Here is a 14,119-nt window from a genome sequence, read left to right as displayed (position 1 = left end):
TTCCAAAAATGACAATGTTATTGGTTATCATTTGAAAGGAAATCCTGACCAACTATTTATGCATGAAAAATGTGTGGAAATAGATAGAATTTTTTTTATTTGAGTCAATCTCACTCACCAATTTGTTTCCTTCTTTTCCATTACATTCCCTTGAGGGTTTTACTCAGAAAAACTCACAGGGAATGCCTGTTTCATCCATCCAATAGATCACGATATGAACATCAGTGTATGGGTATGCATGTGATGTTCAATAACTTCTTTTTTTTGTTTCCAGTTTCCTTTGTGATGTTTGTGGTTTTGGCATCAATCAAGTTTAAACTAAATTATCAACAACCTCTTTGTCTGTGAACCCAATATATTCTTCTGATTGACCTAAGAAAATTTTGTAGATGAGATTGAATAATGAGAATAAAGTCATATTATTGCAATAGCTATGCACCATCCTAAAGGAAAATATCAAGAAGAAAAAGGGATTAAACAAGTCTTTGAAAACCATTGTATATCATCTCAAGAAAACGGCACGTATGAATTTTAATGCAAAATGAACGTTAAAAGGCTTGGCTTGATAACTAGACGAAGTTGCATTTCAATTCCTAACTATAAAGCCTTTGTAACTCTAATTGCTTATTTTGATTGACATTGACTCGTTGAGTTTGAAATGTGACAGGAAAAGAACAAAATGTTCAGAAGCTTGTTTCTGATTCCCTTGTTGCTTCATACAATATTGGCCAAAAAAACTGCACTTCCAAATCTTCCAACACCTCAAGTCCCTCCCCAGCAATGGTCAACATTAAGTGGTTGGTATCCATAAGGACTTTTTGTTTCTCTAATTAATTGCTTCCATATGGAGAAGTTTCCTCCGTTTTTTATTGGTAAATGTTAATCGTTAAATTACTAGTTTATGTTAGCGACAGATTTGAATTCACTGCCTATCTCTCCCTCCCTTCACTTTATACCGCCAAGTCAACCTTATATCTTTCAATTTTCCTCATTCTTCTGTTAATGTATTCGATGTTGCGATTCTTAATCTTGAAGGCAATGAGCCTCTTGTAATAGCCCGTGGTGGTTTTTCGGGACTATTCCCAGAAGGCTCTCCTGATGCAATTGGGCTAGCACAAGGCATAAGCGTTTTCTTGTGCAATCTTCAGTTGACAAAAGATGGCGGTGCCTTTTGTGTCACGGGGACTACGCTTGACAATACAACAATTATATCTTTGGTGGATCCTAAGGAGAAAACCTACAATGTTGATGGGAAGGACGTGCAAGGACACTTTTCTTTTGATTACACAGGTCTTCTGATTGAGCAGAATGTATCAAGTGAGTATCAATCTACATTTTTCTTCAATGCTTTTGTGCTTAGGAAACCTTGTCATAAGAACATTATCAGCTGAAACATGAGTCGTGCCACTAAGTTGTGAATAACAGAATAATTGAATGGATATAAATTGTAGACTGCAATAGGAGCCATTCTGTGTGACAAAATAATAGAAAAAAATATTGTTAGGACTTAGGATTGTTAATGCATATGAATAGACTTATTCATAATACTTAGCAGGTAACAGATTATATCAGATGAACTACAACACTCAGAACTAGTTAGGGTCACAAGTGCCATACATATCCACAAGTATGACCCAGTTTGAGCTTTGAACTTGAAGGTTTACTCTTTGCTATGTATTCTGCAGTGACTCAGGCCATATATTCTCGACCCAATTTTTACGATGGTGCTTCTCCGGTTCTTAATCTTGATGCTCTACTAAGCGGAAAATCGCCCCCAAGGACCTGGTTGAATGTTCAGGTTCTCTCTCTCTCTCTCTCTCTCTGAATGCAGGATCTCCTGTGAAAATTGATAATCCATAAGCACCATGGGGCATTCCTTAATTTTTTTTACTGATTTATTATATACTAATTGTGAGTTTTGTTACAGAATGCAGCACTATACATCGAAAACGGAGTACAGGTGGTAGACATTGTTTTAGAATTATTGAAAGTTTATCAAATAGAGTTTGTTTCATCTTCAGATATTGGTTTCTTGAAGAGTATCAGTGGGAAATCAAACAAGGCAACTAAGGTCGTCTTTAAACTTCTTAACAATAATAAGGTTGAACCCTCAACCAAGAAGCCATATGGAAGTATTGTGAAGGATCTTGTCACAATCAAGTCGTTTGCATCAGGAATAATGGTCCCAAAAGAATACATATGGCCAGTTAAACCAGACAAATATCTAGGACTTCCCACAACACTTGTGGCTGATGCCCATAAATCAGGACTAGAAGTTTATGCTTCTGGTTTTGCTAATGACTTCTTTACTAGTTATAGTTATGACTACGACCCTGTTGCCGAGTACCTTCAATTTGTAGACAGAGGTGATTCTGTTGATGGTGTTGTCACTGATTTCCCAGCAACAGCATCAAATGCCATCGGTTAGATGACAAATCTTCAACCTAAATTCACAATCTTTTCTTAACTAGCAAATCCCCTCTTCAACTTTTCTCACAGCTAATTTTGTTTTGCAGCTTGCTTTGCACACAACAATACTTTGCCTAAAAAAGGTATATTACTAATCTTAAGATGTTCTCAATCATAACCATAGATAAGACATGGAAAACAAATCGATGACAAATCTATAACCTCGTATATTTGTTTTTGTAGCACCAACTTTGATCATAAGCAACAATGGAGCAAGTGGAGTTTATCCAGGCAGCAGTGATCTTGCATATCAGAAAGCAATAGATGATGGCGCTGACATTATAGATTGCTCGGTTCAAATGACAAAAGATGGAATTGCCTTCTGCTCAGAATCCACAGACCTAACATCAGATACCACTGCAATGCCTAAATTCATGTCTCGATCTTCCAGTGTCCCAGAAATTCAACCAAAAAGTGGAATTTTCTCCTTTGATCTTACATGGAAAGAGATTCAGACATTAAAACGTAAATACTGCTATCTATAGAAGTTGAAGAGTTCAAGTTTAGATTCAGCCTTTAAGATTTCCATAATGAACTTAAGTATAAATTTCTTGTTTCAGCTCAAATGGTTAGTAAAAGCAGCGATTTCCTAAGAAACCCCGCAAACAAGACCAGCGGTAAAATTGTCACCCTCTCGGAATTTTTGGAGTTAGCCAAGGCTAAGGCAGTTCCTGGCATTTTGGTCAACATACAAGTGAGCAACATTCGTAACTTCCCTATAATGCTTCTGCTGTTAGCAACACACTCTTTCAAAACATAATCTCTACTATTAGTTAAACTTTATAAAATCACAATTTTTTGTTAGATTTTTTTTCCTAATTTTAATAAATTTCAACCAATAGTAAAGTGTGTTATAGTATTCCTCAAACTTCTATTAGAAAAAATTGCTATTATTGCTAACTCTATTTTTCTCACAGAATGCCCCCTACCTTGCATCCAAAAAGGGTCTTGACATTGTAGATGCTGTCAGCATTGCTTTGATCAATGCCACCTTTGACAAGCAAACCAAACAACAAGTTCTGATTCAATCAGATGACAGCTCGGTCCTATCCAGGTTTAAAGACATCCCATCTTACAAAAGGGTTATGTTATTGATTGATAAAATGGGCGATGTACCAAAACAATCAGCAGAAGAAATAAAGAAGCATGCGGATGCAGTGAATCTTCCAAAAACCTCAATTCTCAAAATATCTAATGCCATCTTAGTAGGAATGACATCTATTGTTCAAGAGTTGAAAGATGCAAACCTCACAGTATTCGTCCATAGTCTTAAAAACGAATACACAACCCTGGCATTTGACTATTGGTCTGATCCTAATGTCGAGATTGCAACTTACATCCAAATTGCCAAGGTTGATGGAATCGTGACCGATTTTCCAGCCACTGCTAGTAGATTCATGAGTGAGTTATTCCAATCTCAATGTCTTTTTCTTGATCTTACCAAACTATAATTTTAGTTACAGGTTTAATCTCTTCTACTAACAAAATCTAACAATTAACATTTGCAGATAAAAATAAATAAATTTGTAAGCAAAAGTTGAAACTTGATCTAACTTTTTATAAATTGCAGGGAGTCCATGTAGCATTCCAACCAATGATCCTTCTATCTTACCAGCTAAGCCTGGTGATCTATTGAACACTATTCCAACTGAAATTCAGCCACCAGCACTGGCTCCACTTCCTCCTCTTGAGGTTGCAAACGTTGTTGACCCACCTCTTCCCGCTGTGACTAAAAGTTCTAAAAATTCCACTGTAGCTGAGCCTGCTGATGCTGGTGCTACACCTGCCTCCCCTCCTCTCCCTTCAGGTGCCAGGGCAAATGTTGCTAGCAGTGGCCTTTCTATAATAACTATTTTGGTGTTTGCTATGCTCTTCGCTGCTCATCAATGATTATTGTGATTAACCCCTAGCACAATCTATAGATCGCTAATTTTCCTCTAACTAACATCGTCTTGTATTTCAATTTATATTTATAGATTATAGAATGCACACATTTCTTCTCAGAAAATATTGGGGTTTTCATTAGGCAAAGTTTCCTTGCCACTGGTTGCGTTTGGATTATTTGTCATTTGTGCTTTAAAAGCACATTCGATGCCTAACTCCACAATTGTATTCAGGACTTAAAAATTCGGGGATAAATTATTGAAATGGGTTTTTTTTTTTAAAGAAATTTACCATAATATTTTTAAAAAAAATTATCAAAATGGGTAAATGATACTTTGATATACAATTTCACAATGAAGAAATCGTATATCAAAGTAGGATTTCCCTTTTAATTTATGAAGGTAATAACAATCTTGTGGCCTATAAGGGATTCCAGTCAACTTCTTAGACAAAGACAATAACATGCTAAACCATCTCAACAACGTGAAAAAAATTCCAATATTTTACATTAGCCAGCCAAAACTTATGTTGAAATACACGATTTCTTAAATAAATTTTTAAAAAATGAAATCATGTTGAAATGCACAATTTCTTAAATAATTTAAAACTGTACGATTTAAAACTGTACGATTTCAACATTTATTAATAAAAAATAACCAAAATCATATGATAATATACAATTTTGATATAAAATTTCTCAACAAAAAAAACAAAATCGTGCATTAAAGTTCAATTTCTCTAAAATAAAATCATACTTCAAAAACACAGTTTACTTATTTTCATAAAATTTTTAAAATTCACCCGATATGATAATTTTTTAAAAAATTACACCAAATAGGTGCAATAGCCAAAATTCAGCGTCTGACAAGTGACAACTAAATTTGAACCACTGAATTTATTGGAATGAACATTTATTAATCATAATGGTGGCTTAGCAAAAAGCCCCAGGCTTAAAATACTTGACGTTTCTGAACTCCAAAAGTACACGAATGAGTAAGACGATATAAATTCGGACTCTTGATTCTTTTAAGACAAAATCCGGACTCTACTTGAATCTTTATTACCGAGTCAAACAACAGGTCCATAGTTATTTAATTTCATTCTAAAAGACCATACTAACAAATTTTAAAAATAAATTGGAAAAACATTGATTTTAAACTGATCCCGATTTTGAAACTAATCCAAACAAATTCAGTTTGAAATGGAAGGTCAACGGTGATTTACTTTAACAAATTCAATTTGCTGAGTGAAACCATCCAAACATAAAGTACTCTCACAATCACATGGGTTTCTTAAAATTGGAAAAACATAAATGCATTGCAGTAAGTCTTCATTACTTGCCTCAAGACTCGAAACCAAACCGTTGACCATTATACAGAAAATCAGAAAAATAAACTCTGATAAAGATTATAAAATGGCAAATAGGTAATAGTACAAAAATCATTCTCCCAGTTCTATAAATCGCTTAACACACGATAACTAGTGTTAACACATGACTCAAGTTCATCACCAAAAGCAGAACATTACTACCGAATTTCAGAGCATTTACGCACCAGTCCTTAATGAAGCTAATCCTGCCATAAGAGCTGCTTGCATGACACAATATTTCAACATCAACAAACATCAGAAATTAGAAAAAATAAGTAACAACAGACATTCATTACTTTCACGGGAAGAAAATAAAGCTTTCTAGGCTGAAACAAACAGTAAACTAAACATGCAGAACAAATCAACGCTAGGTTCGTCAGACGATGTATGGAATGAGAGAGGGAAGAGAGTAACGATGGGATCGGAAAATATCATTTCCCTTCTCTCACTCCATACATCTCTGTCAAACATTGCGTTAAGATAACGTCAGCGAAGGAGAGATCTTCAGTTAGGGATTTGGTGAGGCTCAGATCTGGCACAGCAATGAGATCGGTCGTTAAAAAACAACACCGCCATGGATGGCTGCAACGAAATCAAAAAACCGATAACGTTGCCGCGCCACCGGCGAGGATGTTTGACGGCGACGGATCCATCGGGTCCACACTCCGAAACCGTCTTCACAGCCTCTTAGGGTTAGGAAAGTGAGAGACAGATAAGAGAGCGAGTGAAGGACCCCAGAGGTCGCATAAAAAGAAAAAGAAAGAAACATATCATAGCAAGAAGCATGGCATAGCGAGTGAGTGAGTGAGCGAGAGAGAGAGAGAGATAGAGAGAGACAGAGTAGTATATTCATTCATTCATTCATTCATTTGGAAGCAATGATGGAAGTGCAGGAAACAATAGCCATGAGATTAGGGTTCTTTGAAGCATCAACCAGAGATCTGAGATCTCGTTCAGAAAGGGAGTGTGGCGGCTGCAGAAACCCTAATCTATTTTAGCTTCGATAGTGGTTAAAGTTATATAGCAGAGAGTTTTTCCTCTTTTCCAATTCTACCCTGTTCTCAGTCTCCATGCGGTTGCAGGGCTCGGGATAAATGCTGGTAGGGTGTTCGTGGTATCATACGTTACGGTTTTGTATTAAAATTAATTTGAATCAATAAAAAAAATTAATTGCTGATCTAGTTTCACCTTAACTTATTTATGAAATTCAAATCAAACTAAATCCATTTTTTTTAGTTTGATTGGGTTTGACTTGCCATTTTAAAATTCTATTATAAACTAGTAAAAAAATGTTATTAATTATATAAAACTTGAATGATAATTAATTTAACAATTAATGGTATAAAGGAATAATAAAAGTTAAATAATAGTTAAATAATAATTAGTTAACTTAAGAGTAATCATTTAATATAAAAATAAAAATAACACATGATACTTATTTTTAAGTTCTAACAACTGAAGTTAAAAAAACAACAAAATAATATTTATAATGCTTATTTTTCAATCATGGAAAATTATAAAGTAGATATCTAACGATAAAACATTAATTGCAACAATAGTTCATAGGAATGTCGAGGTGTAATTTAGTTTTGTTCAATTTTCAAACCACAAGTTGAGTTGAACGGCACGATTTAAAAAATAAGAAAACTAAATACAATAACCATTGAATTTTTGGATTGATTTTCGATTATACATTTGGTTTGGTTTCATTTTCAACACTCCTAAATGCTACTATATTTTACTCATTCAACAATGGATTGGGCTTTTCAATCCAGGGTTAATAAAAGCTCTTACTATCAACAAAGCCGATGCTTTCTACACTTCTTTTAAGCTTCTATATAGTATCCAAATCATAATATAATTTTACATTCCATAATAGGTGAAGAAGCCAATGGGAGGTACAAGATCAACAAACCCTACTGTAGTAAAAGTCATGGTTGATGATGAAAGGAATTTTTTATCCATAAGAATCAAATACAATACCAAAAAATTAGCATCTTTTACATTTTCACTGCACTTGTTCCACCAATTATCTTCATAGGAAATTCTTTGGTGTGAGTGTCCTTCTAATTTGCAAACTAATATTTTTCCATAACTACTCTTTTACTGATTTGATGTCCTATGCTTTATTTTGTGATTAATTCTGAACATCAGACCTCACCAAAGTGGATGCATGCCTCTTCTTCCACAAACAACTCCGAAGAGGTCGTGCCCTCCTCGCTCGCATCCTTGTAACTGGTTCCATATCCTCCACTCAACTCGCCAACACCCTCATTAACCTCTACGCCAAATGCAGCCACTTCTCAAAAGCCAACCTCGTATTCGACACCATCAACAACAAGGACGTTGTCTCATGGAGCTGTCTCATCAACGCATTCTCTCAACAACAGAGCCACACTCCCTCTCTTCATGTCATGCACCTCTTCTGTCAATTGACGATAGCCCACAAAAATGTTGTCCCCAACACCCACACCTTTGTTGGTTTCTTCACCGCCATCACCCTCTTTGACGCCCAGGCCCTTGCCATCAAAATCGCTTGCTCCCACGACGTCTTCGCTGCGAGCTCTCTTCTCAACATGTATTGCAAAACGGGCTTCGTCTCCGAGGCGCATGAGCTGTTTGACGAAATGCCTGAGAGGAATGTTGTTTCTTGGGCTACCATGATTTTTGGATATGCTTCTCAGGAGCTCACTGATGAGGCTTTGGAGCTCTTTGAACTCGTGTCATGGAAAAGAGGGCAAAAATGAAAATGAGTTTGTGTTCACTAGTGTTCTTTGTGGCTTGACATGTCACGTGCTTGTGGACACTGTAAGGCAGGCTCATTCTCTTGCCATGAAAAACGGGTTGGTTTGCTTTGTCTTTGTGGCGAATGCTCTTGTGACAATGTATGTGAAATGTGGGAGCTTGGAGGATTCGCTTAGTACTTTTGAGTTGTCGGGGAATAAGAATTTGATCACGTGTCGGCTATGGTTACTGGTTTTGCACAGAGTGGGGATTCTGATAAGGCTTTGAAGCTGTTTTATGATATGCATTACTCTGGAGAGTTGCCTTGTGAGTTTACTCTTGTTGGGGTCATCAATGCTTGTAGTGATACTTGTGCTATTGTGGAAGGGAGACAAATGCATGCGTATTCCTTGAAGCTGGGATATGAATCGCAGTTGTATGTTTTGTCGGCTTTGGTTGACATGTATTTGAAATGTGGTGGCTTAGGGGATGCTCGAAGGGTTTTAAGTATATTCAACAACCTGATGTTGTTCTTTGGACTTCAATCATAATGGGGTATGTACAAAATAGGGATTATGAAGGTGCTTTGAATTTGTATGGCAAAATGCAGTTGGGGGGAGTTATCCCCAATGATTTAACTATGGCAAGTGTCCTTAAGGCTTGTTCCAGCCTCGCAGCTTCAGATCAGGGAAAGCAAATGCATGCTCGGATTATTAAGAGTAATTTCAGCTTGGAAATTCCGATTGGAAGTGCTCTTTCTGCCATGTATGCAAAGTGTGGAAGTTTGGATGATGGGTACCGCATCTTTTGAAGGATGCCTGCCGGAGATGTAATTTCGTGGAATGCGATGATATCTGGATTTTCTCAAAAATGGTCAGGGTAGTGAAGCCTTGGAGTTGTTTGAGAAGATGTGCTTGGAGGGAACGGAGCCTGATAATGTCATGTTTGTGAATCTTCTCTCTGCTTGTAGTCATATGGGACTGGTGGACAGAGGGTAGGTTTATTTTAAGAGGATGTTTGATGAATTTAGCATTGCTCCAACTGTTGAGCATTATGCTTGCATGGTTGATATCTTGAGCCGTGCTGGTAAACTCCACGAAGTAAAAGAGTTCATTGAATCAGCATTGAGCCGTGCTCGACGTTACATTATTTCATTCAATGCAAGCACCACGCTTGTAGTTGAGGGCATGGAATTCGTAAAGTGTGAGGTCGGGGGACAGAGCTTCATGCTTCATCAGATACGGGAGATGATTGGGATGACAGTGGCAATCATGAGAAATTGTGTACTGGATAAAGCTTTGCAGCAGTGAGTACAACTTCTATTGTTTATTATGACAAGTTTCTATTTAAAATGCAGTGCGATTCTCATTGGATGCAATTTTTTATTTTTTATTTTCACTTTTGTTTTCCTAAATGCCAGGGATGTTAACATTAATTTGCCTACTGCCCCTGAGGTTGGATTATATTTGGATGAGTGCTTCTTTACTTCATATAACCAGAAGTGGAAAGATCATGAAGAGTTATCCATGAAAGCATACGAGAAAGAAGCTGAGTTCAAAATGAAGTACATATATTCTCATATTGCTTCCACAGAACAGAAGGAAGGAACTGTCGTTCCTTGGTTGCATTCTTTGAACCATAGAAATTATCCAGACCTGCGTGTTATCAATGGGGAAGCCATCCCCGATAACAAGAGTGCTGATCCCGAAGAAGCCATCACTCATAACAAGAGTGCTGATCCCGAAGAAGCCATCACCGATAACAAGGGTGCTGATCTCGAAGAACCCATCACCAATAACAAGAGTGCTGATCCTGAAGTTGTGACTCAGTGGAACCGTGTTCCAGTTGTTCAATATGAACTCTTTTCTTTCTAATTGATTTGTGCCTCACTTTTCACTACTTCTGATTGATTACTATTTGCCTAGCACCCCTGCTTCGCAACATATACATACAATCAATATACAAAAGATGTGATCTGTTTGTGTCCAACACTCACTCGGTAAAGAAATAAAAATTTGCCCACAAGCAGAGTTGTGAAAATTTGTTGTGTTTTATATGATGGAAACAACATTCCAAGAAAATTTTATTTTGTTTCCCTTTCTTAAAACTATCATTTTTCATATATACACATGACATGACATGACCACTTCATCACACAGGCTCATCCAACACATGAAGTCAAAATGTTGTTCATTGAAAGGATAACAAGGAAACAACCAAGTACTATATTTAGTTTAAATGGTAAATTAAATTAGGAAGAATTTGGAATAACTTATTACATGAGAATTTATGCCATATATAATATATTTAAAGCATGAAACCCATTGGAATAAGCTAAAAATAGTTTATTTTAATAAACTACAATAAGCTGCTTATTTAACAAGCTAAAAAGAATTTATAGTACTCCTAAATTATTCTCATAAGCTTAAATAAGCTCTCTAATCTCTTCCAAACGCCCTCAAAATTCATCAACTACAAAGGGTAATGCTAGTGCAACACTCTATGGAGTATGGACTATGGACATCGCTGACCTACTCATACATGAGGAACAAAACTAATTACCCTGAATGTGAATGTCACATGTTCAAACCTTCAGCCCCCGACTCTTAGACGATATCACTCACTTAAACAGTGTCTATATCATAATGCAAAAGCTGTTTGTAATCAGAATTATAGGAGAGCAATGAGTACAATTTCTAAAATCTACCTATTGCCAAATAAATATATGTTATTAACAAAACTCCTTCCAAAGCATGATTAATGATAATAATCTGATGATGAAACCAGTAAATCCATCACAGGAAAAGTCAATCACTTATATAACCACAAAGGCACAAACTAAAATTCAGTACATTGGACAACAATAAAACAGTAGAGACGCCTGAATCAGTTTCTTCCAAGAGGAAGAGACCTACAACTATATGTTTCTTTGAAGTCAGACTTCCTCGAGGAAGTGAAAATGGAAGCATACACATCCTTAGTAGCATTCGCCGGGGCCAAATCAACAGCCTTGAAACGCTTGGCAGCAGCAGCACCACCACCACCACCATTACCATTCAAAGCAACATTACCAACCTTCCCATTTCGTTCCACCTTAGCCGAAGCCTTCTCCACACCCTTAACATCAACACCATGCTTAGTACCACTCAACCTAGTCCCTTCCAAGCTCACACCATCACCATTATTATGCTTAACCTTCTTACTCTTCTTCTCCCTAATCTTAGGCTTCTCCTCCTCCATCCTCTCCCGCAAAATTACAACCTCCTCATCACTTCCATTGAGCACAATCTTATCCAAGTCAGCATACTCCTTGTGACAAACCAAACACGAAGAGGACTTAACCTCCCTCAGAGCCTTGGCACTCAAAACATGCCCACAATTCCTCAGCGCGAAAAACCTATACTTTCCGTTAAATTCAAGCCCTGCAATGGGGCACTGAAACTTTGCCCCATCCTCCGCTCCAGGAATCGCAGAAAGCTGAACATTAATCATATCTTTCAAACCCTTGATGTGCCCAAATTCCTTGGGAAGCTTCTTCCCTAACAACGCTTCCACCAGAGATTCCTTGTTGAAGATATTCCCCAATTTATCGATCACGCAGGGCTCTCTCAAGGGTTCGTTGGAGAGGGCGCAGTTGTGCCACTTGGAGAGGCGCTGTTCGTTGGGGTCCACCTTGTCGGGCTTCTTGTCGGCGTACATGTTGAGGTAGCAGTCACGGGACTCGGCGCCTGTGGCACCGCCGTCTCCGCCACCACCAGGGAGGCGGGAGCGGAGGGAGAGGGTGGAGAGAGGGGGGAATTGCGAGAGAGGGGTTTTGTCGGGGAGGGGCTTGCCATTGAAGGTGAAGTAGAAGGATCGGTGTGATTGAGGAAAGAGAGAGTGTTTGAGATCGGAAAGGGTTTCGTGTTTGGTTGTGGGTTGAAGGGAAATTCCGAGGTCCGGTGACTGCACCAGGATTTGGAGCGATTTTGGATTCATCTGAAAAGATTTTCTAGGGTTTGTGATGTGGAATTGGAGATTGAGGGAGTATGCTCGATTCAGCTGGAAACCCTAGGAGATATATGATCTCTGCCGGAAACCAACTTTGACGACGGATTTCGGTGAGAATTGGAGGAGGTAACCCGATATCATATAGTGATTTTTATACTTTTATCATTTTAGTTTATTAGCCATTTATCTTTTAAATAGCTAACGTGTTTTTCGATCAGAAAAAAAAAAAGAAGAAGAAAGAAACTAACGTGTTTTTTATTTTTAAATTAGCAAATTCAAATTTTTATTTATTTATGTATGAGAGATAACATAGTGGGAATGGTCTCTAAAACAATGATAAAATCACTATGTCCAAGAAAACAATTAGCAAATTCTATGAATTACTATTATTTGTATTTTTACTTATTTATTTATTTTTTATTATTTATAATTTATTTAAAAAATACTAAAATAATATTTAATTTTTTAAAACTTAATAAACTTAACCTAATGTAACTCATTAATAATCATCTTAGTTTGATTCAAATTTGATAATAAAAAAAATACAAACTTAAAAGTACATTAGAAGTTATAATAAAAATATATTATTAATACTAATAGTTTAAATTTCATATTTTTCATTCTTGAAATATTATGATAAATGTAGTAGTATTCATACAATTTTATATGATAAATTAGTACATATATCCCGTACCGCCCACAAGACAAATTATGTGTGGAAGAGTAATATTTTTTTACTATTTTAAAAAAATTGAATAGAATAATAAGACATAAATATATTTTGCAAAAAAATATTTTAACTTTCATTGATCACGCTATTACTAACTAATTATATTTAATTTATTATTTTAGTTAGCATAAAAATATCATAACATTGCAATGATTATCAAGGTCACAATATATGAACTCGAGTCTATATTGGTGAACAAAGTGTTACCGGTTAGTAGAGTTGGTCAGTTGGATATGTGTATTTGGACCCGTAGACCATATTGGTGAAGAAAATGTCGTTGATAAGTAAAGTGTCAAACCTGATTAAAAATCTAATTAAAAAATTATTTCAAAGATTTAATAAAAATTCCAAATCACTCAGAAACTAAAGAAGTAATTTAATGTTTGAAATTTGACTTATATTCACGTCATGTGTGAGTTGCGTGAAAATTTCCTTTAGAAATAATTTTGTTTAAGATGAATAAAGTTAGGGATTTAGGGTTTTGGTTTGAGTCAAAAAAGAATGAAAAAAACAAAAAAAAATAGTAAAATAAGATAGTATTCACAATTTTACATTCTATTTTAATTCGATTTTTTTTTTATTTTAATTCATTTTCTTTTCATTTTTTTTCTATTCTACCAAATTGACCCTTATTAGGCTGTCTAATCTTTGAGTTGGTATTTGGGCTTTATGGAATGTTGAACCAAGTGAGTTGTGTGAAAATTTCCTTTTGAAATAACTTTGCCCAAGATGAGTAAAGTTAGGCCGTCTATTGTTCGAGTTTGTAATTGGGCTTTATGGAATGTTGAACCAAACTTGAGCATTTTTGGCATTAAAACTGAATACTTTTTCGGGAGCTACTATTGACACTATCAGATTACTGTTTAAACTATCCATGTGGATGAATTTTCATGTTATTCCAAAATTAATCTTTCCATTTCCATGGAAATACAATTCCATTGTAGACTTATACAA

The 14,119-nt window shown here is 36.1% G+C and overlaps 3 protein-coding genes, 1 non-coding gene and 1 pseudogene across 5 annotated transcripts; 2 read left to right on the top strand and 3 right to left on the bottom strand.

Annotated features, from left to right (window-relative positions):
* The first annotated feature begins 8 nt into the window (after nt 1-8).
* LOC100802517 (glycerophosphodiester phosphodiesterase GDPDL6) lies at nt 9-4,562 on the top strand. Of its 2 annotated transcripts, XM_006600493.3 has the most exons (10): nt 14-232; nt 668-797; nt 1,036-1,317; nt 1,686-1,798; nt 1,928-2,423; nt 2,517-2,552; nt 2,653-2,934; nt 3,030-3,163; nt 3,387-3,870; nt 4,040-4,562. In XM_006600493.3, the coding sequence occupies exons 1-10, from the start codon at nt 215-217 to the stop codon at nt 4,357-4,359; spliced, it is 2,295 nt and encodes a 764-aa protein (XP_006600556.2). In that variant the 5' UTR covers nt 14-214; the 3' UTR covers nt 4,360-4,562. The 2 variants fall into 2 exon arrangements, with proteins under 2 accessions (XP_040867025.1, XP_006600556.2); XM_041011091.1 differs by lacking the exon at nt 2,517-2,552 and having other exon boundaries at nt 9-232; nt 2,653-2,943; nt 2,991-3,163.
* Nucleotides 4,563-5,690: 1,128 nt separating this feature from the next.
* On the bottom strand, nt 5,691-6,712 carry LOC100790683 (uncharacterized). The gene has a single exon (NM_001254149.2). The coding sequence runs from the start codon at nt 6,572-6,574 to the stop codon at nt 6,278-6,280; it is 297 nt and encodes a 98-aa protein (NP_001241078.1). The 5' UTR covers nt 6,575-6,712; the 3' UTR covers nt 5,691-6,277.
* Nucleotides 6,093-6,190, bottom strand: MIR1507B (microRNA MIR1507b). The gene has a single exon (NR_048647.1). It is a non-coding gene; the product is annotated as a microRNA MIR1507b (primary transcript).
* A 900-nt stretch (nt 6,713-7,612) lies between the features above and the next one.
* On the top strand, nt 7,613-10,470 carry LOC100801992 (pentatricopeptide repeat-containing protein At2g33680-like; annotated as a pseudogene).
* A 770-nt stretch (nt 10,471-11,240) lies between these two features.
* Nucleotides 11,241-12,646, bottom strand: LOC100790159 (replication termination factor 2). Its single transcript, XM_006600492.4, has one exon. The coding sequence runs from the start codon at nt 12,421-12,423 to the stop codon at nt 11,332-11,334; it is 1,092 nt and encodes a 363-aa protein (XP_006600555.1). The 5' UTR covers nt 12,424-12,646; the 3' UTR covers nt 11,241-11,331.
* Nucleotides 12,647-14,119: the final 1,473 nt, after the last annotated feature.

This window comes from Glycine max, chromosome 17 (assembly GCF_000004515.6).
Source record: "Glycine max cultivar Williams 82 chromosome 17, Glycine_max_v4.0, whole genome shotgun sequence".
In the NCBI taxonomy this organism is placed as follows: Eukaryota; Viridiplantae; Streptophyta; class Magnoliopsida; order Fabales; family Fabaceae; genus Glycine; species Glycine max.
The sequence above is the reverse complement of the archived record's forward strand: the minus strand, read 5'-3'. Positions and strand labels throughout refer to the sequence as shown.